Raw genomic sequence first — 23,465 nt, 5'->3', positions numbered from 1 at the left:
TGAGTCCATCATCAGGAGTACACTGAATCATAATGGTGTGCATGGCTGGATTATAAGGAGAAAGGCACTATTCTCCAAAAAGAGCATTGCTTCCCGTCTGCAGTTTGCTAAAAATTACCTGTAGAGGCCCGGAGACTATTCCAACAATGTTTTGTGGACAGATGAGAGCATTATATGTATAAATACATGTGTGGTCAATACAAAGGACTGGCACATGACTTATTCCTTACAAAGGACCAGAGGTCATTCATTACAGGTGGAGGGAAGGCAATTCCGGCAGCTAAATAGGAAAGGGTTCTTTACAGTTAAAGCAATGAGACTGTGGAATGTCCTACCTCAAGAGGTAGTAATGGCAGACACTATAACAGCTTTTAAAAAATGGCTGAATGAGTTCCTCACAACAAATGGCATTGTGAGTTATAAATAATCTAGTGATAGAGAATGTAGAACTGGTGGAGGAAGGTTGGACTTGATGAACCTAAGTCTTTTTTCAACCTATGTAACTATGTAAGATAGACCTTTCTAGTTTAAAGGGGTATTCCCATCTCCAAGACCCCATTCCAATATGTAGTCGGAGTAATAATAATTATATTAGCAAATACCTCCAATTAGAAATGTAGTATAGTTTTTCTGATTAGCTAGGTCTCTTTCCTCAAGAGCAGGCATTGCAGGACATTAGGTATCCACGGTTTCCAAATGTTGTGGAAGGATCTGAAGTTCATCAGAGGAAACCCACCAACATAACAGAGTAGAAGCTATTTTGTAGGGAGGAATGGGCTAAGGCTCCTCCAAGCTGATGTGCAGAACTAATCAGCAATTACCGGAAACATTTAGATGCAGTTATTGCTGCACAAGGGAGCACACCAGGTACTGAGAGCAAAGGTTCACATACTTTTGCCACTCACACACATGATATTGGATTATTTTCCTCATTTAAAAAATGACAAAGTCTAATTTTTCTTTTACTTAATAGTTTGAAATCTGATGTAGTTTTAGGTCAAAATTAAGCAAAAATATGGAAAATTCGGAAAGATTCAAAAGCCTTTAAGCGACATTGTACGTTCGTTCGGCAATAACAGCGAAAATAATCCCAAATCGATTGCACCGAATCATTTTAACCATTTACATCTAGAGCTTATTCCTATGTTCAGACGTTCGCAGCTGGATGTGAAGGCTTAGCCCGAGGACGACTCTATACATAGAAAACACCATAGAAGAAAGGAAAATCTCAGCCCGATTTCATGGACATTAGTAATGTTTTCTCACAACACAGGTCTGCGAAATAAATCTGGAAAAGAACTGACCAGGAAGACTCCATAACCCAGACACCTCCAACGTCCGGAGCTTCTTCTCCAACTCCGCCACCCTGTTCCCGAGAATCCTGGAGGAACGTGGAGAATAAGTCAGAAGCGGACGTCAGATTTTACATCAGATACGAGACAGTAGCTGCAAGGTGGCCAACCTTACAAGGTCACGGGGGCAGAATGGGATTCTATTCGCCAAATTCGAGCGGCTGCTTTTACTATTGAAATCAATGGAGCGGTGGCAGCGCTTCAACATGGCTGTCTAAGCTATGGGAATTAAAGGAACAGCTATGGCGATGGTCTCAGAGGTTCCACCTTTCAAGGAACCACTGTGAAATATCTCCTCTGCGTTTTGGATCTTCCTTTTTTTATTCCCGTTGATGGCCGAGACAGGAATATACATGTCTAGGAGCCAATCACCGGAGCTCGTTGTCCTACGCAGTTTTTGTGACTCCCATCAATGTCTCAGGGAGTTCTGCACACAGCTGTTCTCGGCCGTTTTTGTAGCCCCGGGTCTGATTTTTGAGAACCCCTGTCCCTCAGATACAATTTGATTTTTTTAAAAAACTGAGCTTTACTCACTCTCCGCTGATTGTCTGCAGCGCTGTCGATATGTGATGTCAGCGCTGCAGACAATACCAGACAGCAGGAGCTGCGGAGGAGACTCAGTGCTGGACCCGGGGACAGAAAGTAAAATGCGTGTTTTTGGGGGAGAGGGGATTGAAACAAATTGCAGCCGGGGAAGAGGGGTTTTCAAAACCGGAAGCCCCTTTTGAGCTTGAGGTCTTGCCAAAAATCAACAGCGAATCATAAATGTGTGGAAACAGCGAGGACACCGGCTGTATACATATAGATACCCCCCCATTTCCACTACCTATCCCCAAATTCCAGATTTAGCTGTCATCCATTACCCATCAAAAAAGTGCAAAAGACAGTGATTAGAGTAGTATTTGTGCTGTGGGGGTCTCTCACTGGGGAAGGGGGCTTAAAGGGGTATTCCCATCTCCAAGATCCTATCCCAATATGTAGTTGGTGTAATAATAATAATATTAGCAAATACCTCCAATTAGAAATGTAGTATAGTTCTTCTGATTCACTGTGTCTCTTTCCTCATGTGCAGGCATTGCAGGACCTTAGGTATCCTTGGTTACAACCACTGATATAGTGACAATTAGCTTGCTAGTGGTCATAACCATCTATTCCTAAGGTCCTGCAATGCCTGCACATGAGGAAAGAGATATAGTGAATCAGAAGAACTATACTACATTTCTAATTCAAGGTATTTGCTAATATTATTATTATTACACCTACTACATATCGGGATAGGATCTTGGAGATAGGAATACCCCTTTAAACTCCTTTTTGAGACCACCTTTCCAAATTCATTAGAAAAATAAGAATTTTTCCCTTTTTAGGTTTGATTATTGAGTCATTTGGCCCAAAAGAGAGAAAACTTTTGAGTCCTGCAGAGAAAAATCATCTGAAGGGAAAAGCTCAGAATACCAGAGTTTTGAGCTTCCTTCTCGCAGCGTGATGAAACATCTCAGATGTTCTTCTTTCTTTCCTATAAGGAGGCAGTGAGGACAGAACACAGGGGCCCGGCGGGGGCAGCGCACCTACTTGTTAGTTTGTCTTTGGTGCTGAATAACCATGTTTTTCTCATGAATGGTTTCTAGCAGAGCGGTAGCCAGAGACTTGAGATCAGAGATGGACTGTGGAGTTGCAGGCAGACTGCAGCCGTGATCCTCTGACAGCAGCTCCTGAACTGCACAAAACAAAGGAACAGACGGAGACGGATGAAGATCTGAGACATTAAATCCATCCGGAAAGTCAGTGTCAACAAAGTAAGACAAAAAAAATTTCACTAATGCAGCTCACTGAGCAAATCCAAGGGTCTTCCTACCTTATAAAGTGATGGCACATCACTAGGATATCGTATTATTACAATGACTGGTGGGAAACTTATCTCTGGGGTCTTTAATGATCTGGAGAATTAAGTTTTCCCTGCACGGCGGCACCGTGGCTGGTCACTCACCAGCAGCACAGCCTCATTCACATTAGTTAGGCCAACTACAAATCCCAGCAAGGCAGCGATACTGGGGTACCAATAGAATCTTAGAAAGGAATGCATCCCCTATATCACTGGGGGTCCCAAAAGAGGAATCCACATAGATCATACAATGGTGGCATATCTTAGCAATAGGAATATCCTTCTAAGTATTAATATACTAAAGAGGATCTGCCACCTGCCATAAATATGTCATTTTTTTTCACCTGGTGTAAATGCCGCTTTGCTCCTGAATCCGGCGTTTTTGGTTTTTTTTTCCGCCCCTGTAAATTGACTCTTTAAAGCCAAGTGGGCGTGGATATCAACTCTTTCCTGTGGGAGTCTTCTTGAGGATCACGCCCAGTTGGCTAAAGAGACTAGATTTATCTAGAAGGAAAAGAGGGCCATATCTCAGGTACGGAGAGGCTCAGAGAAAAAAGGAAAGTACCGCCAAAATCAGGAGAACAGCGGCATTTACATCAAGTAAAAAAATTACGTTTATGGCAAGTGACAGGGCTTCATTAAAGCACACCGCTTTTTTCAGTAATACAAGGAAATATCTATTTTTCTACGTACATAGAGATAGGTACTGAATTGTTCTTCATGCACCATATATAGTGGCTAATGATCAGTGCCATAGACTATGATGGTGAAATAAAAGAGCCATGTGTCGGGCGAATTCAACGTCTATGTGGTCTGTGGTAATAAACAAGATAAGAAGAGCAGACTAAAGAGTTACAAACTCTTCTGTCAGGCCTTCAGAATGAGCTCACTGATAGTTTCTCAGTTAACTCATTCTGCAGCCAGGAATAGACAGTGCAGCTCAGAGGCTGCAGGAGGCAAACAATGCAAGATTTTTAATGAAGCCCAATTGCAAAAATAATATTTTGACCAAAATGAATGCATTTAAGTAAACTAAAAAGTGGACAATCCCTTTTAATGAAATAACGTTAACATAGCATCGAAGGTACGTATTACAGCGGACAGGTACCTTGTTTCGCAGAGAGTACCCCAGTCAGGGCGCTGCTGGTAGATTTGCTACTTGACTTAGAGTTCTTCCTCTTCTCCAGCGCATTCTGAAATACAAGCGGGCGACCACTTTATGTACAAAGGACAAACGCAAGACGTACTGGAAAATAATTGCTGTGCGCACATTGACTAATGTTCACAGCCATATTTTTCAGTATGACAGGAGAGTTTCACTCATCCAAAGTGTCAGATAGAAAAATCCAGGCCAATCTTTCATTCTTCCCCAGCAGGCAGACCCCCAAAGATCAGACATTTATCACCTCTCCAGTTAATACATGTTGTTTGTAGTGGATGAATGTTGCTAGAGGATAACCCCTTTAAAGTTAAAGGGGATGTCCTTCTTTAGGGACAATTTTTTTTATATAACTTAAATGGATATAGAAAAAACACATTTTGCGATTGAGTTCATTAAACATTTTGACAGTTTGGCTTTTACAGGCACATTCAGATTAGATGTGGTCTGTGGTCATAAATTAGCTGAAAAAAGCAGAAAAAAAAGGATTCACAAACTCCCTGTCAGACCATCATAAGCGTGCTGACTGACACATTCCCAGTTAACTCATTCTTCAGCCAGCAATAAATAATACAACAGATTGACTAAAGATGGCAAACAGTGCAAAGTTTTCAAAGAAACCCAATTACAAAAAATGGTTGTAGCCCCAATTCCATACATTTAAGTAAGGAAAAAAAAATGTTCCCAGAGGTGGGCAACCACTTTATAGTATGAGGGGAGGGGTCCTTGCATCTAAAAGACTGCCCTCTGTACCATCATAATCTTTTCTCCCACCACTGGGAGGAGAGCTCTTTAAAGCGATATATGATTGAGTTCTATGGGAGCTGTATACATAACACTGCACCGAGCTCCCTCTAGTGGTGGCTGGAGACAGAACATTAGCATTTGACTAATGTGAAGTGGAGCTTGGATCATTTTTTTTTTATTAAATAATATAGATTCACTACTACTAGACCATCAAAATATTATATGCTAGTACAAAACCTGAGACCGAAGTAAAACGTGAATTGCATGGGAATATGTCATCAGACAATGACCTATTATTTAAATAAGGTTTTATGCTAAATGTATTCTTTTTTTTATTTGATATCACTGCCTATAAAAATAAAAATCTTGCAATTTTCACAATGGCCACAAGACCTAATATTAGACTCCTACTTCCTGTTGGGCACATGAACATTAGCAGCAATAGCACGACACAGACCCTTCTGAATTGTACTGAAGTATTTAAAAGGAATTGTCCACTACTAGGACAACCCCTTCTTTATCTAAATGTTTAGCCCCAACAAAATAGAACAGTCTATACTCACCTGCCATGCCGGCGCCGTTCCAGTGGTGTCGGCACTCGCGGTACCGGGGCACCCATGTGGTTGTTGTGACACATGACTCTGGCGTCCAATCAGTGCTGGCGTCACGGTCCGCCTCCTATCAAATTGAACATGAAGAGGAAGTCCGGGCTGTGGCTGATCTCTGACGTCCTCTTCATGTTCAAATCGACAGGAGGCGGGGACAGTGACGCCAGCGCTGATTGGGCGGTGGGGTCAGGTGTCACAACAACCGCACGGGAGCCCTGGGGAGAGAAAGTGCCGACACCGCGGGAATGAAGCCAGCACGGGAGGTGAGTATAAGCTTTTTTATTGCATTGAGGTCAAGCCTGGGGTATGAGAAGGGGTTGTCCAAGTAGTGGACAACTTCTTTAATGAGCAAGTTCTCATGAAGACAAAGGTCATTGTGAAGTGAGGAGGAGGAGGGGAGCTGTGACATCACCTATTGTGATTGCTGGATCTTGTGTGATTTACTGTATATTGAGGTGCTGCCTGCCAATGTAATCCTGTCTGTGATGATAATGAGACTTCTGAAAAGCTTTCTGTACAAAATGGGAGGTGTGAGTGACATTACCTATAATTGGTAGATTTTGTGTTATTTAGAGGTATTACCTGCCATGGCAATCCTGTCTGTGATGATAATGAGACTAGTGAAAAGCCTTCTGTACAGAACAGGAAGTGTGAGTGACATCAATTATTATAATTAGTAGATTTTGTGTTATTTAGAGGTGTTACCTGCCATTGTATTACTGTCTGTGATGATAATGAGACTACTGAAAAGCTTTTTGTACAGAACAGGAAGTGTGAGTCGAATGTAAGGCCTAGTGGCCAGTGTGAAAAATTGCAAGATTTTGAATTTATATATAAGATAGATAGAGATATGGAAAATTGAAGGAAAAAAAATCAAACAACAAATAAGTGTACAATAAAAGTCATTTTCTGATGATACATTCCCTTTAAGAAAGCCAACTAAGGCAGTATAACCAGGGACACTTAAACACCCCCTTTAACAATCCTACATTTGCCCCTGGAGGCTCAGCATGTATCGTGTCCATCACACTGATCTGGTGAGTAATTACTGCAGTGATATAACCTGGGGTGAGATATTGGGACGTGTTCACACCTATAATGAAGGAAGCTGTTACACGGATAGAAGATGACACTTTTGCCTCTGAATGACTCCGGTGTGGTGTGAAGCTCAGGATGTTCAGTAACGTCATCCTCGCCCGAAAAATAGAAAAAAGTATTTCTGCTCATATGGGACATTGCTTTGTTGTTTTTTTTCCCTAAAATTGATGCTCATTATTATGCGCAAAACCCCCAGAAAATATAAATAAATAAAAAATAATAATTTTACTATTTTAAACATTCAATCATTGTACAAAAAAGGTTAAAGATTTACTTATTACACATAGAAGTGCAAAAAAATATAGCAAAAATATTGAGAGACTATAGCGAAAACTTCTTGTATCTCTAGATCGCTGGTCCTGTAATCCCCGGTTCCGGCCGGCGTCCGACCACCAGTGCGCAGGTGTTGGCTCTTTCCATTCATGCTGTAGTGAGCAGATACTTTCTCCCATAGCAATGAATGGAGAGATCCGAAGCATGTGCTACTACCTCTCCAATCACTGGTGGTCGGATGACAGATAAAATGGGGAGGAGGATCAGGGGACCCTTAGTTCTAGAGTTGGGTGCGAGTTTCAGATGTGGGATCAGCATCTATCAGACATTTATGGCAGATACTGAAGTATATGCCGTAAATATCTTTCATGGATTAAATAGAAAGAAAATAGAGAGCAAAGAAAGTGAAAAAAATTCAGTTTCTAAAAGGAAAAAAAATATTATAAATGTGAAAAAAAACAAATAAAATAGGATTAAAGGAGTTGTCCTTTTTCAGTTAATCTTCATTACACGGCGCAGTTTTGCAAAAAAGGAAAAGCGCTGTACTCGCCATCCGTTTGTCCACAGTTGAGTCTCTGCCGCTGCTCCGTGTTAAGCACGGTCTATGGCGCTGATGACGCTGCAGCCAATCAGTGTGCTCGGCGGCTCTGCCGCTATAGACAGAATGACCGCTCTAAGCTCACTGATTGGCTGCCGTGATCTCAATGTGACATCAGCGCCACAGTCAATGTTAGACACAGAGCAGGTGCAGAGACTCACCAGTGGACCCAGAAATGGTGAGTACAGCACAATTAGATTTTTTTATACCAAACTGCTTCCGAGGATGAAGACCCCTTTAAAACAGAAATGCAAAAAAAAAAAAGGCAGACAAGTGTTATACCCGTCCGTTAGCAGTGTACAAACTATAAAACGGGCATAGCCACATGACTCCATGCGTGTTTCCCCTGGAGAGCCCGCGCCTCCGGGCTTATCCTTCCTCATCATCCGGGAGTCTGCGCTCGTGATCCTGCGACACAAACTCACACAGGAGCCAGAAATCCAAACAATCGTCCTCCACCTGAACCAAGCTCCCAGGGACGCGTCCCATGGCTCCTATGTGGCTTCTTTACCTTGTACTTGACTATGTTGCTTTTCTGCAGATTAACTTCTTCTTGCAGTTGTTTCAATCTCTCCTGTAAATACCTGGAGAAAAATAAGACGGAATCTCACTGAAAAGGTCTAAGGAAAGAGAAGAGGAGCACAAGGATGATGGAAGAAGAAGACCATCCGAGAGATAGGAGAGATGGGGAATCAACCGGGAGGGAGGAGACCTCTGTAGCCTGCAGATAATGAACAGAGGTATTCCAATCTCCAAGATCCTATCCCAATATGTAGTAGGTGTAACAATAATAATATTAGGAAATTCCTCCAATTAGAAATGTAGTATAGTTCTTCAGATTCACTATGTCTCTTACCCCATGTGCAGGACATTGCAGTAGCTTAGGTGTCCATGGTTACAACCACTAAGAGCTGTCCAACTAACGGTCACTAAATAAGTGGTCATAACCATGGACACCTAAGCTACTGCAATGTCCTGTACATGGGGTAAGAGACTTAGTGAATCAGAAGAACTATACTACATTTATAATTGGAGGTATTTGCTAATATTACATTTACTACACAATGGGATATGATCTTGAAGATGGGAATACCCCTTTAAGCCACAGCCTGTGTTCATCATCATGGCCGTCCGTAGGTAGCCTTTAAAGACAGACAAGGCTTGCTTGCTATAGAACAAATTGTTACTGTATCCACATAACAAGGTCAAATCACATCATGTGGCACCAGGAAAACCATTCTCGACTTTATACTTGCAAAAAGCTTTCAGAAAAAAACCCTTTCCCCAGCCCAAAACAAACTGTGCTCTACCCACCAGTCCAGGGTGCAGCACCAAGTCTCCACCACTGCTTCCGGTGTCGGTATTGTCTGCAGCGTTGACGTCACACCCACAATGCTACAGCCAATCAGCGAGCTCAGGGCTCTGCCCGATCGGACGGCTCAGTTATTCGCTGCAGCGCTGTCGAAGTGACATCAGTGCTTCAGACTGACAGTTAACGGGAGCAGCAGAGGAGACTCGCTGTTGGACCTGGGGAGGGTGAGTAGAGAACTTTTTTTTTTTTTTTAAAGAGAATCTGTCAGCAGGTTTTTTGCTATGGAATCTGAGAGCAGCATGGTGTAGGGGAAGAGAAGCATTAACCTCCTCGATGAAGCTTTCCCTCATATTAATACAATGCACATTAGAATCCTTAGCTGTCCTGATGTAACGTGTGCAGATGTACGGGAACACGCTGGGAAGCTTTACGTCTGACTTCTACAGTCAAATGTTTGTTTCTGAAGTTACTTTTTCATTATCTAAATGTTCTTTAGTAGATGCCGTTTAGGGACTGTATTACTCGGAGTCCCTGAAGGTTAATGTAATACCATTAGATCAGCTCACTATTACCCAGTGATTCCATCGCCCAACTGTTCTACTGCTTTCTGAGAGAACATCAAGTTATAATGGTTCCAAGGGAGAACAAACGTTTCTGCTGATTATTTCGATCCTTCTGCTGCATTCTAGTAGTGGAAGGAAAGAAAAGCTGCAACTGGAAAAAAGGGGTTGTGTGAGGATTTGTGTCAGGGGTTTGCCCAACCTGACATGGCAAGGCCCAGGCATCTCGTAGTTCAGGCTGGTGCGGCTCCAGAAGGAAAGTGTGAGAAGCCAGGAAGTTTCTTGGAGATAGGCTGAGGTCATACGACTGTATTTTCTTTCATTTGAGCAGAGTCGTGAGCAGAGTCGTGAGCAGAGTCGTGAGCAGAGTTGTGAGCACAGCTGTGAGCAGAGTTGTGAGCACAGCTGTGAGCAGAGTTGTGAGCACAGCTGTGAGCAGAGTTGTGAGCACAGCTGTGAGCACAGCTGTGAGCAGAGTTGTGAGCACAGCTGTGAGCAGAGTTGTGAGCACAGCTGTGAGCAGAGTTGTGAGCACAGCTGTGAGCAGAGTTGTGAGCACAGCTGTGAGCAGAGTTGTGAGCACAGCTGTGAGCAGAGTTGTGAGCACAGCTGTGAGCAGAGTTGTGAGCACAGCTGTGAGCAGAGTTGTGAGCACAGCTGTGAGCAGAGTTGTGAGCACAGCTGTGAGCAGAGTTGTGAGCACAGCTGTGAGCAGAGTTGTGAGCACAGCTGTGAGCAGAGTTGTGAGCACAGCTGTGAGCAGAGTTGTGAGCACAGCTGTGAGCAGAGTTGTGAGCACAGCTGTGAGCAGAGTTGTGAGCACAGCTGTGAGCAGAGTTGTGAGCACAGCTGTGAGCAGAGTTGTGAGCACAGCTGTGAGCAGAGTTGTGAGCACAGCTGTGAGCAGAGTTGTGAGCACAGCTGTGAGCAGAGTTGTGAGCACAGCTGTGAGCAGAGTTGTGAGCACAGCTGTGAGCAGAGTTGTGAGCACAGCTGTGAGCAGAGTTGTGAGCACAGCTGTGAGCAGAGTTGTGAGCACAGCTGTGAGCAGAGTTGTGAGCACAGCTGTGAGCAGAGTTGTGAGCACAGCTGTGAGCAGAGTTGTGAGCACAGCTGTGAGCAGAGTTGTGAGCACAGCTGTGAGCAGAGTTGTGAGCACAGCTGTGAGCAGAGTTGTGAGCACAGCTGTGAGCAGAGTTGTGAGCACAGCGTAAGCAGAGTTGTGAGCACAGCGTGAGCAGAGTTGTGAGCACAGCTGTGAGCAGAGTTGTGAGCACAGCTGTGAGCAGAGTTGTGAGCACAGCTGTGAGCAGAGTTGTGAGCACAGCGTGAGCAGAGATGTGAGCACAGCGTGAGCAGAGTTGTGAGCACAGCATGAGCAGAGTTGTGAGCACAGCTGTGAGCACAGCTGTGAGCAGAGTTGTGAGCAGAGTTGTGAGCAGAGTTGTGAGCAGAGTTGTGAGCAGAGCTGTGAGCAGAGCTGTGAGCACAGCGTGAGCAGAGTTGTGAGCACAGCGTGAGCAGAGTTGTGAGCACAGCTGTGAGCAGAGTTGTGAGCACAGCGTGAGCAGAGTTGTGAGCAGAGTTGTGAGCACAGCTGTGAGCAGAGTTGTGAGCACAGCTGTGAGCAGAGTTGTGAGCACAGCTGTGAGCAGAGTTGTGAGCACAGCTGTGAGCAGAGTTGTGAGCACAGCTGTGAGCAGAGTTGTGAGCACAGCATGAGCAGAGTTGTGAGCACAGCTGTGAGCAGAGTTGTGAGCAGAGTTGTGAGCAGAGTTGTGAGCAGAGCTGTGAGCAGAGCTGTGAGCACAGCGTGAGCAGAGTTGTGAGCACAGCGTGAGCAGAGTTGTGAGCACAGCGTGAGCAGAGTTGTGAGCACAGCTGTGAGCAGAGTTGTGAGCACAGCGTGAGCAGAGTTGTGAGCAGAGTTGTGAGCACAGCGTGAGCAGAGTTGTGAGCACAGCGTGAGCAGAGTTGTGAGCACAGCGTGAGCAGAGCTGTGAGCACAGCGTGAGCAGAGCTGTGAGCACAGCGTGAGCAGAGTTGTGAGCACAGCGTGAGCAGAGTTGTGAGCACAGCGTGAGCAGAGTTGTGAGCACAGCGTGAGCAGAGTTGTGAGCACAGCGTGAGCAGAGTTGTGAGCACAGCTGTGAGCAGAGTTGTGAGCACAGCGTGAGCAGAGTTGTGAGCACAGCGTGAGCAGAGTTGTGAGCACAGCGTGAGCAGAGTTGTGAGCACAGCGTGAGCAGAGTTGTGAGCACAGCGTGAGCAGAGTTGTGAGCACAGCTGTGAGCAGAATTGTGAGCACAGCTGTGAGCAGAGTTGTGAGCACAGCGTGAGCAGAGTTGTGAGCAGAGTTGTGAGCACAGCTGAGAGCAGAGGCGTGAGCACGGCTGTGAGCAGAGGAAAGAGCAGAGTTGTGGGCACAGCTGTGAGCAGAGTTGTGAGCACAGCGTGAGCAGAGTTGTGAGCACAGCGTGAGCAGAGTTGTGAGCACAGCGTGAGCAGAACTGTGAGCACAGCGTGAGCAGAGTTGTGAGCACAGCGTGAGCAGAGTTGTGAGCACAGCGTGAGCAGAGTTGTGAGCACAGCGTGAGCAGAGTTGTGAGCACAGCGTGAGCAGAGTTGTGAGCAGAGTTGTGAGCACAGCGTGAGCAGAGTTGTGAGCACAGCGTGAGCAGAGTTGTGAGCACAGCTGTGAGCAGAGTTGTGAGCACAGCTGTGAGCAGAGTTGTGAGCACAGCGTAAGCAGAGTTGTGAGCACAGCGTGAGCAGAGTTGTGAGCACAGCTGTGAGCAGAGTTGTGAGCACAGCTGTGAGCAGAGTTGTGAGCACAGCGTAAGCAGAGTTGTGAGCACAGCGTGAGCAGAGTTGTGAGCACAGCTGTGAGCAGAGTTGTGAGCACAGCTGTGAGCACAGTTGTGAGCACAGCTGTGAGCAGAGTTGTGAGCACAGCGTGAGCAGAGATGTGAGCACAGCTGTGAGCAGAGTTGTGAGCACAGCGTGAGCAGAGTTGTGAGCACAGCGTGAGCAGAGTTGTGAGCAGAGTTGTGAGCAGAGTTGTGAGCAGAGTTGTGAGCAGAGTTGTGAGCAGAGTTGTGAGCACAGCGTGAGCACAGCGTGAGCAGAGTTGTGAGCACAGCGTGAGCAGAGTTGTGAGCACAGCGTGAGCAGAGTTGTGAGCACAGCTGTGAGCAGAGTTGTGAGCAGAGTTGTGAGCAGAGTTGTGAGCAGAGCTGTGAGCAGAGCTGTGAGCACAGCGTGAGCAGAGTTGTGAGCACAGCGTGAGCAGAGTTGTGAGCACAGCTGTGAGCAGAGTTGTGAGCACAGCGTGAGCAGAGTTGTGAGCAGAGTTGTGAGCAGAGTTGTGAGCACAGCTGTGAGCAGAGTTGTGAGCACAGCTGTGAGCAGAGTTGTGAGCACAGCTGTGAGCAGAGTTGTGAGCACAGCTGTGAGCAGAGTTGTGAGCACAGCATGAGCAGAGTTGTGAGCACAGCTGTGAGCAGAGTTGTGAGCAGAGTTGTGAGCAGAGTTGTGAGCAGAGCTGTGAGCAGAGCTGTGAGCACAGCGTGAGCAGAGTTGTGAGCACAGCGTGAGCAGAGTTGTGAGCACAGCGTGAGCAGAGTTGTGAGCACAGCTGTGAGCAGAGTTGTGAGCACAGCGTGAGCAGAGTTGTGAGCAGAGTTGTGAGCACAGCGTGAGCAGAGTTGTGAGCACAGCGTGAGCAGAGTTGTGAGCACAGCGTGAGCAGAGCTGTGAGCACAGCGTGAGCAGAGCTGTGAGCACAGCGTGAGCAGAGTTGTGAGCACAGCGTGAGCAGAGTTGTGAGCACAGCGTGAGCAGAGTTGTGAGCAGAGTTGTGAGCACAGCTGTGAGCAGAGTTGTGAGCACAGCGTGAGCAGAGTTGTGAGCACAGCGTGAGCAGAGTTGTGAGCACAGCGTGAGCAGAGTTGTGAGCACAGCGTGAGCAGAGTTGTGAGCACAGCGTGAGCAGAGTTGTGAGCACAGCTGTGAGCAGAATTGTGAGCACAGCTGTGAGCAGAGTTGTGAGCACAGCGTGAGCAGAGTTGTGAGCAGAGTTGTGAGCACAGCTGAGAGCAGAGGCGTGAGCACGGCTGTGAGCAGAGGAAAGAGCAGAGTTGTGGGCACAGCTGTGAGCAGAGTTGTGAGCACAGCGTGAGCAGAACTGTGAGCACAGCGTGAGCAGAGTTGTGAGCACAGCGTGAGCAGAGTTGTGAGCACAGCGTGAGCAGAGTTGTGAGCACAGCGTGAGCAGAGTTGTGAGCACAGCGTGAGCAGAGTTGTGAGCACAGCGTGAGCAGAGTTGTGAGCACAGCGTGAGCAGAGTTGTGAGCACAGCGTGAGCAGAGTTGTGAGCACAGCGTGAGCAGAGTTGTGAGCACAGCGTGAGCAGAGTTGTGAGCACAGCGTGAGCAGAGTTGTGAGCACAGCGTGAGCAGAGTTGTGAGCACAGCGTGAGCAGAGTTGTGAGCAGAGTTGTGAGCACAGCGTGAGCAGAGTTGTGAGCAGAGTTGTGAGCACAGCGTGAGCAGAGTTGTGAGCACAGCGTGAGCAGAGTTGTGAGCACAGCGTGAGCAGAGTTGTGAGCACAGCGTGAGCAGAGTTGTGAGCACAGCGTGAGCAGAGTTGTGAGCACAGCGTGAGCAGAGTTGTGAGCACAGCGTGAGCAGAGTTGTGAGCACAGCGTGAGCAGAGTTGTGAGCACAGCGTGAGCAGAGTTGTGAGCACAGCGTGAGCAGAGTTGTGAGCACAGCGTGACCAGAGTTGTGAGCACAGCGTGACCAGAGTTGTGAGCACAGCTGTGAGCAGAGTTGTGAGCACAGCTGTGAGCAGAGTTGTGAGCACAGCTGTGAGCAGAGTTGTGAGCACAGCGTGAGCAGAGTTGTGAGCACAGCGTGAGCAGAGTTGTGAGCACAGCGTGAGCAGAGTTGTGAGCACAGCGTGACCAGAGTTGTGAGCACAGCGTGACCAGAGTTGTGAGCACAGCGTGAGCAGAGTTGTGAGCACAGCGTGAGCAGAGTTGTGAGCACAGCGTGAGCAGAGTTGTGAGCACAGCGTGAGCAGAGTTGTGAGCACAGCTTGACCAGAGTTGTGAGCACAGCGTGAGCAGAGTTGTGAGCAGAGTTGTGAGCAGAGTTGTGAGCAGAGTTGTGAGCACAGCGTGAGCAGAGTTGTGAGCACAGCGTGAGCAGAGTTGTGAGCACAGCGTGAGCAGAGTTGTGAGCACAGCGTGAGCAGAGTTGTGAGCACAGCGTGAGCAGAGTTGTGAGCACAGCGTGAGCAGAGTTGTGAGCACAGCGTGAGCAGAGTTGTGAGCACAGCTGTGAGCAGAGCTGTGAGCAGAGTTGTGAGCAGAGTTGTGAGCAGAGCTGTGAGCAGAGCTGTGAGCAGAGTTGTGAGCACAGCGTGAGCAGAGTTGTGAGCACAGCTGTGAGCAGAGTTGTGAGCACAGCGTGAGCAGAGTTGTGAGCACAGCGTGAGCAGAGTTGTGAGCACAGCGTGAGCAGAGTTGTGAGCACAGCGTGAGCAGAGTTGTGAGCAGAGTTGTTAGCACAGCGTGAGCAGAGTTGTGAGCACAGCTGTGAGCAGAGTTGTGAGCACAGCGTGAGCAGAGTTGTGAGCACAGCGTGAGCAGAGTTGTGAGCACAGCGTGAGCAGAGTTGTGAGCACAGCGTGAGCAGAGTTGTGAGCACAGCGTGAGCAGAGTTGTGAGCACAGCGTGAGCAGAGTTGTGAGCACAGCGTGAGCAGAGTTGTGAGCACAGCGTAAGCAGAGTTGTGAGCACAGCGTGAGCAGAGTTGTGAGCACAGCGTGAGCAGAGTTGTGAGCACAGCGTGAGCAGAGTTGTGAGCACAGCGTGAGCAGAGTTGTGAGCACAGCGTGAGCAGAGTTGTGAGCACAGCGTGAGCAGAGTTGTGAGCACAGCGTGAGCAGAGTTGTGAGCACAGCGTGAGCAGAGTTGTGAGCACAGCGTGAGCAGAGTTGTGAGCAGAGTTGTGAGCACAGCTGTGAGCAGAGTTGTGAGCACAGCTGTGAGCAGAGTTGTGAGCACAGCTGTGAGCAGAGTTGTGAGCACAGCGTGAGCAGAGTTGTGAGCACAGCGTGAGCAGAGTTGTGAGCAGAGTTGTGAGCACAGCGTGAGCAGAGTTGTGAGCACAGCTGAGAGCAGAGGCGTGAGCACGGCTGTGAGCAGAGGAAAGAGCAGAGTTGTGAGCAGAGCGTGAGCAGAGTGTGAGCAGAGTTGTGAGCAGAGTTGTGAGCAGAGTTGTGAGCAGAGTTGTGAGCAGAGTTGTGAGCACAGCTGTGAGCAGAGTTGTGAGCAGAACTGTGAGCACAGCGTGAGCAGAACTGTGAGCACAGCGTGAGCAGAGTTGTGAGCACACACAGCGTGACCAGAGTTGTGAGCAGAGTTGTGAGCACAGCATGAGCACAGCGTGAGCAGAGTTGTGAGCACAGCGTGAGCAGAGTTGTGAGCACAGCTGTGAGCAGAATTGTGAGCACAGCTGTGAGCAGAGTTGTGAGCACAGCGTGAGCAGAGTTGTGAGCAGAGTTGTGAGCAGAGTTGTGAGCAGAGTTGTGAGCACAGCTGAGAGCAGAGGCGTGAGCACGGCTGTGAGCAGAGGAAAGAGCAGAGTTGTGAGCAGAGTTGTGAGCAGAGTTGTGGGCACAGCGTGAGCAGAGTTGTGAGCACAGCGTGAGCAGAACTGTGAGCACAGCGTGAGCAGAACTGTGAGCACAGCGTGAACAGAACTGTGAGCACAGCGTGAGCAGAACTGTGAGCACAGCGTGAGCAGAACTGTGAGCACAGCGTGAGCAGAACTGTGAGCACAGCGTGAGCAGAACTGTGAGCACAGCGTGAGCAGAACTGTGAGCACAGCGTGAGCAGAGCTGTGAGCACAGCGTGAGCAGAGCTGTGAGCACAGCGTGAGCAGAGCTGTGAGCACAGCGTGAGCAGAGCTGTGAGCACAGCGTGAGCAGAGTTGTGAGCACAGCGTGAGCAGAGTTGTGAGCACAGCGTGAGCAGAGTTGTGAGCACAGCGTGAGCAGAGTTGTGAGCACAGCGTGAGCAGAGTTGTGAGCACAGCGTGAGCAGAGTTGTGAGCACAGCGTGAGCAGAGTTGTGAGCACAGCGTGAGCAGAGTTGTGAGCACAGCGTGAGCAGAGTTGTGAGCACAGCGTGAGCAGAGTTGTGAGCACAGCGTGACCAGAGTTGTGAACAGAGTTGTGAGCACAGCGTGAGCAGAGTTGTGAGCACAGCGTGAGCAGAGTTGTGAGCACAGCGTGAGCAGAGTTGTGAGCACAGCTGTGAGCAGAGCTGTGAGCAGAGCTGTGAGCAGAGTTGTGAGCAGAGTTGTGAGCAGAGTTGTGAGCACAGCGTGAGCAGAGTTGTGAGCACAGCTGTGAGCAGAGTTGTGAGCACAGCGTGAGCAGAGTTGTGAGCACAGCGTGAGCAGAGTTGTGAGCACAGCGTGAGCAGAGTTGTGAGCACAGCGTGAGCAGAGTTGTGAGCACAGCGTGAGCAGAGTTGTGAGCAGAGTTGTGAGCAGAGTTGTGAGCAGAGTTGTGAGCAGAGTTGTGAGCAGAGTTGTGAGCAGAGTTGTGAGCAGAGTTGTGAGCACAGCGTGAGCAGAGTTGTGAGCACAGCTGTGAGCAGAGTTGTGAGCACAGCGTGAGCAGAGTTGTGAGCACAGCGTGAGCAGAGTTGTGAGCACAGCGTGAGCAGAGTTGTGAGCACAGCGTGAGCAGAGTTGTGAGCACAGCGTGAGCAGAGTTGTGAGCACAGCGTGAGCAGAACTGTGAGCACAGCGTGAGCAGAGTTGTGAGCACACACAGCGTGACCAGAGTTGTGAGCAGAGTTGTGAGCACAGCGTGAGCAGAGTTGTGAGCACAGCGTGAGCAGAGTTGTGAGCACAGCGTGAGCAGAGTTGTGAGCACAGCGTGAGCAGAGTTGTGAGCACAGCGTGAGCAGAGTTGTGAGCACAGCGTGAGCAGAGTTGTGAGCACAGCGTGAGCAGAGTTGTGAGCACAGCGTGAGCAGAACTGTGAGCACAGCGTGAGCAGAGTTGTGAGCACACACAGCGTGAGCAGAGTTGTGAGCACAGCGTGAGCAGAGTTGTGAGCACAGCGTGAGCAGAGTTGTGAGCACAGCGTGAGCAGAGTTGTGAGCACAGCGTGAGCAGAGTTGTGAGCACAGCGTGAGCAGAGTTGTGAGCACAGCGTGAGCAGAACTGTGAGCACAGCGTGAGCAGAGTTGTGAGCACACACAGCGTGACCAGAGTTGTGAGCAGAGTTGTGAGCACAGCGTGAGCACAGCGTGAGCAGAGTTGTGAGCACAGCGTGAGCAGAGTTGTGAGCACAGCGTGAGCAGAGTTGTGAGCACAGCGTGAGCAGAGTTGTGAGCACAGCGTGAGCAGAGTTGTGAGCACAGCGTGAGCAGAGTTGTGAGCACAGCGTGAGCAGAGTTGTGAGCACAGCGTGAGCAGAGTTGTGAGCACAGCGTGAGCAGAGTTGTGAGCACAGCGTGAGCAGAGTTGTGAGCACAGCGTGAGCAGAGTTGTGAGCACAGCGTGAGCAGAGTTGTGAGCACAGCGTGAGCAGAGTTGTGAGCACAGCGTGAGCAGAGTTGTGAGCACAGCGTGACCAGAGTTGTGAGCACAGCGTGACCAGAGTTGTGAGCACAGCGTGACCAGAGTTGTGAGCACAGCTGTGAGCAGAGTTGTGAGCACAGCTGTGAGCAGAGTTGTGAGCACAGCGTGACCAGAGTTGTGAGCACAGCGTGACCAGAGTTGTGAGCACAGCGTGACCAGAGTTGTGAGCACAGCGTGACCAGAGTTGTGAGCACAGCGTGACCAGAGTTGTGAGCACAGCGTGACCAGAGTTGTGAGCACAGCGTGACCAGAGTTGTGAGCACAGCGTGACCAGAGTTGTGAGCACAGCGTGACCAGAGTTGTGAGCACAGCGTGAGCAGAGTTGTGAGCACAGCGTGAGCAGAGTTGTGAGCACAGCTGTGAGCAGAGTTGTGAGCACAGCGTGACCAGAGTTGTGAGCACAGCGTGACCAGAGTTGTGAGCACAGCGTGACCAGAGTTGTGAGCACAGCGTGACCAGAGTTGTGAGCTCAGCGTGAGCAGAGTTGTGAGCACAGCGTGAGCAGAGTTGTGAGCACAGCGTGAGCAGAGTTGTGAGCACAGCGTGAGCAGAGTTGTGAGCACAGCTGTGAGCAGAGTTGTGAGCACAGCGTGACCAGAGTTGTGAGCACAGCGTGACCAGAGTTGTGAGCATAGCGTGACCAGAGTTGTGAGCACAGCGTGAGCAGAGTTGTGAGCACAGCGTGAGCAGAGTTGTGAGCACAGCGTGAGCAGTGTCAGCGGCTATGATGCGATTTACGGACATGCTGTGATTTTGTGCCTCGGACAGAGTCAGTCCAAGAAAAAAAAGTCAGACGTGCTCGGCCCCATAAAATAACATTGGTCCGAGTGCAATGCGATGTTTTGTCAGATCACATTTGGACCGAAAATAGGGTGGTCTGCACCTGCCCTTAATCAGAGTGCATGTTGGGAAGGATTTTGGTTGCTCAGTACGGATGTGGGGCTGATCCTCTACAGTAAATGGATATATTAGTGAAGCACACACTATAACCACAGAGGGCACAGCTGCCACATAAGACAAGAATAGGCACTGCTGATAAAGATCAAGTAGTCACTGAATTTTCATTGTGCTCTTCCAAGTAAATATGGAGAAAAGATGGCCAAAGCTGCCAATTTTGGCAAGACCGGCTGACTGTACCATTTGTAGAAAGGCCTTCTGTATCTCCCCCAAAGTACATTATAATGGGGGATAAAATGATCGGTCATGCTGAATGCAAATGTCTCATCATAAGCTGCTGCCAGAGATGTTTAGCAGTGGCTTATTCCCCTCTCCGCATTGAAAACACATGTATGCCCACCCACAATAAGTGTCCATGTGTATTGGAGAGATTGCTGCCAAAAGCTATTGAAGGTGTATGGGCATCTTTATATCCTAAATATTTCTCTATACCAAAAATTATTCCACATCTCAGCACTACAGGATTATGTTCACACATGTACAGCTAAACAATATAGATTTTTTTTCTTAATGGGTAGCTTGCACCACAAAAGGGGTTTGTGCCTTCCAGTAATAATGGGGGTCTTATCAACTACCCTAATGACCCTTAAAATGAAGGAGCAGCAGCGCTGCAGCTCCCCTGCACAGCGACGCAGCTTCCCCTGCACAGCGACGCAGCTTCCCCTGCACAGCGACGCAGCTTCCCCTGCACAGCGACGCAGCTTCCCCTGTACAGCGACGCAGCTTCCCCTGCACAGCGACGCAGCTTCCCCTGCACAGCGACGCAGCTTCCCCTGCACAGCGACGCAGCTTCCCCTGCACAGCGACGCAGCTTCCCCTGCACAGCGACGCAGCTTCCCCTGCACAGCGACGCAGCTTCCCCTGCACAGCGACGCAGCTTCCCCTGCACAGCGACGCAGCATCCCCTGCACAGCGACGCAGCACCGAAATGAAATGAGGTTGCCGTTCTGCAAATTTCTGTGTGGCGGCTGCACGGAGCACCAGATCCACAGTGATCAGGATATTGTATCATAGCCTAGGGATATGCAATATTAAAAGATGGGAAAACCCCTTTATTGCAGAAAATATACTAAAAGCAAAAAAAAAAAAATATGTAAGAAAAAAAAGAAAAGATTCAGACACTTAACATAGAACTAGATAATGATGTGATTCCAAAATAGGAAGTAATCAAAGAAAACAGAGGAGTAATATGTGGCTTACCAGCCCATTGCCTGCGACAACACTAACACCCACTGAACATATGCCGGAATGAATTGAGCATATGTTCAAGCATATGATTGTAGCCTTGAGTTTTCAGCTTTCTGGCGCTGCCTTAACACTGTGATGAACACGTCTGTCTGTCACTCGGCCATATATGTTTTAAAGCCCACGATCTCTATTGAAGACCCACCTGTTCTCCATACACAGGGCATCGATGTCTATGATCCTCTTCTCATGACCGCCCAGCACATGGTTAAGCTCTTGGTTCAACCTCTCAGACTTATCTTGGAAGAACGATCGCTCCTGCTTCACGTCCTCGAGTTCATCCAGAGCCGCCCGGAGGTCGTGCTCCAGACTTTCCATCTGTAAGGAATTATTGTCAGCCAACGCTACCAATAAAGATCCTGGAGACAACCTGTCAATCACGGCTGTTTCCACAGTAAGCTCCTCGTAAGCCCCAATTTCTACACGGCAGGCTTAGCTGTCAAGGTTCTGAAATGGATTGAGCCTTTCGCAAAAAGGACGCGGCCTTTACTGTGAGATTACATTACCATCTGAGTCATCGTTTCTCATAGGTTTGCCCTTAAAAAAATGAGAAATGCCTATAAATGAGATAAGAAACATCTCACTTAAGGAATATGGCAGTTTTGTCATAGTTCTGTTCCACCCAAGTTTAATAATGGGTACAATCACAATAACATGTGAAATAAAAAAAATACATTGCCCAGCATTGAAAAATATATACATACAGTGTTGGCACCCTTTAAATTATTCCAGAAAATGAAGTAATTCTCCTATAAAATGATTGCGATTACACATGTGTTGTTATACACATGTTTATTTCCTTTGTGTATACTGGAACAACACAAAATAAGAGAGAAAAAAAAGGCAAATTGGACAGCATTTCAAACAAAACCCCAAAATTCAACCGGACAAAATTGTTGGGACCTTTCCAAAATTGTGGGTAAACAACTTTGTTTCAAGCATGTGATGCTCGTTCTAACTCACCTGTGGCAAGTAACAGGTGTGGGCAATATGAAAATCACACCTGAAAGCAGGTAAAAAGGGGAGAAGTTGACTCAATATTTGCATCATGTGTCTCACACTAAGCATGGAGAACAGAAAAAGGAGAAGAGAACGGCCTGAGGACGTTAGAACCAGAATTGTTGAAAAATATCAACAATCTCAAGGTTACAAGTTCATATCCAGAGAACTTAATTTTACTTTGTTCATTGTGTATTTGCAATGATATGATTTTCTGGGAGAAATACTTCATATTCTGGAACAATGTCAAGGGTGCCAACACTTTCGGCCATGACTGTTTATTATATATATATATATATATATATATATATATATATATATATATATATATATATATATATATATTTATATAATTTATTTGTTTTTTCTGCAAACAGTACCACTCTTGCCCATAAGCTTTTCCAGGTATCCAAGTGAACAATACCAGACACCACCTATTGACATGATATAAAACGGAGACCCCTTTGTACTGTTGTTACCAGAGCTAGCTCCAATCACGGCTGTTAAACCCTTCTGATGCTGTAACCCAGATTACCATGGCATCTAAGAGTAAAAGCCCCCTCTGTCACCACATTGCCCCCGTATGTGATTGCAGGGTGTCGATGAGTTGTCACAACCGTGGACCTTGTTAAGGTCTCTGTGACTACTATGCTATGTTAGTACTCCCCCTCAAACCATGTCACAGGCTGGGATTAACAGGAGATAGAATACAGAAGTATTGCAGTGTACTGTATCTGCGATCAGGCCAACATAAGTCAAATTGCCTAAAAAGATTTTTTTTAAATATCACCCTGATGTTTTCTTTAAGTTAAAAAAAAATAAAAATTAAGAAGTCTGACATATTTAAATATGTTTTTTATTCAGCAAAAAATAATAAACGCCATACTGTTATCTTGCAAAAATTGGTAAAGAAAAACATGTTTTAAACGTTATGAGTTTCAGAACATGGAGTCACAATCCAAATTTTTATTATTTTTTAAGTTCTCTATTCTTTAAAAGTGGTAAATCAGTGTAATCCTAGCAACAGACAAAATAGTATTAATGTCTCTATTTTTAGAGGAAAAATTACAAAAAAAATAGATATTTACAACTTTATAAAACGTGACTCTGCATACCGCTCCCCAGCACTGCACACTGTCCTCTTTACCGAAAAATAAAATGATAATTATAATTTTCAAATTTAGCCTTCTCGTTGCGATACAGGGCCTTTATCAGAACTAACCAGGTGATGATTGTGTAACCGCTTCTACTATATTCTTTGAGAATGAGATAAACTCCCTGTTACCTTGGCTTTTTGACAATATAATCATGTGCTAAAGACACACTTCCTAACACTGAATGTAATAGTAGGTCCTACGTTGGGTCCTCATGTATGTAACAGGCTCAAGAGTTGAGCCCGAACCATTACAGGCATATGTCAGCTGTGTCACATAGCTGGCATCTGATTGTGACAGCAGCGACCGGAGCTTGCTCTGATCGCTGCCATTAACCATTTAACTGCTGCTGTCAATTGCTGATGTCATGGCTGATGAGGGCCCCGATGGCTGCTATCTTCAACTGCAGCTAAGCTTCACAGGATAACATCATTCTCCATATACTGTAATAGTGAAGTACTGCAGTACATAGAAAAAAGTGATCAGACGTAGGCTCAAGATTTTATGATGAGTCACTATATAAAGAGAACTCTGCAGCAAGATGTGCAGATTAAATCCATGTCTATGCAGGGGATCTGGAGCTCTGTATCAGAACAAAAGAGCCACAGTCAATATCAATATGTATTAAAAATTTGGGGGCATAAAGATAAAAAATGAAGAAGTCTTATTATGCAAACATGATCCTTTTCCTTTCTTCTTTTCTTTTTTTTTTTTTTTTTTTTACAGGAAATTCCTTTTGTAAAAGCTTTACAAGGTACCCACTGAAATAGCACAATGGCCTCTTGTGGGCCAGGGCCAGGGTGGGATAGCTTTCCCGCTGTATTCAATAGAGAAGGGGACAACCCCAAAATG

At 47.2% G+C, this 23,465-nt stretch overlaps 1 protein-coding gene across 4 annotated transcripts in view; it reads right to left on the bottom strand.

Annotated features, from left to right (window-relative positions):
- CCDC149 (coiled-coil domain containing 149) overlaps positions 1-23,465 on the bottom strand; it is a 92,327-nt gene that overhangs the window by 18,863 nt on the left and 49,999 nt on the right. For all 4 annotated transcript variants that reach the window (XM_073646740.1, XM_073646732.1, XM_073646749.1 and 1 more), the window contains 5 exons: positions 20,606-20,778; positions 8,229-8,301; positions 4,343-4,427; positions 2,925-3,069; positions 1,305-1,381 (listed from right to left, as the gene is read on the bottom strand). In XM_073646740.1, the coding sequence (XP_073502841.1) occupies positions 1,305-1,381; positions 2,925-3,069; positions 4,343-4,427; positions 8,229-8,301; positions 20,606-20,778 (553 nt within the window). The remainder of the gene's footprint in view (positions 1-1,304; positions 1,382-2,924; positions 3,070-4,342; positions 4,428-8,228; positions 8,302-20,605; positions 20,779-23,465) is intronic.

This window comes from Phyllobates terribilis, unplaced genomic scaffold, assembly GCF_046119375.1.
Source record: "Phyllobates terribilis strain yellow unplaced genomic scaffold, ASM4611937v1 Scaffold_1__5_contigs__length_1240528914, whole genome shotgun sequence".
NCBI lineage: Eukaryota > Metazoa > Chordata > Amphibia > Anura > Dendrobatidae > Phyllobates > Phyllobates terribilis.
Note: the sequence above shows the minus strand (reverse complement) of the source record. Positions and strands in the feature narration are given on the sequence as shown.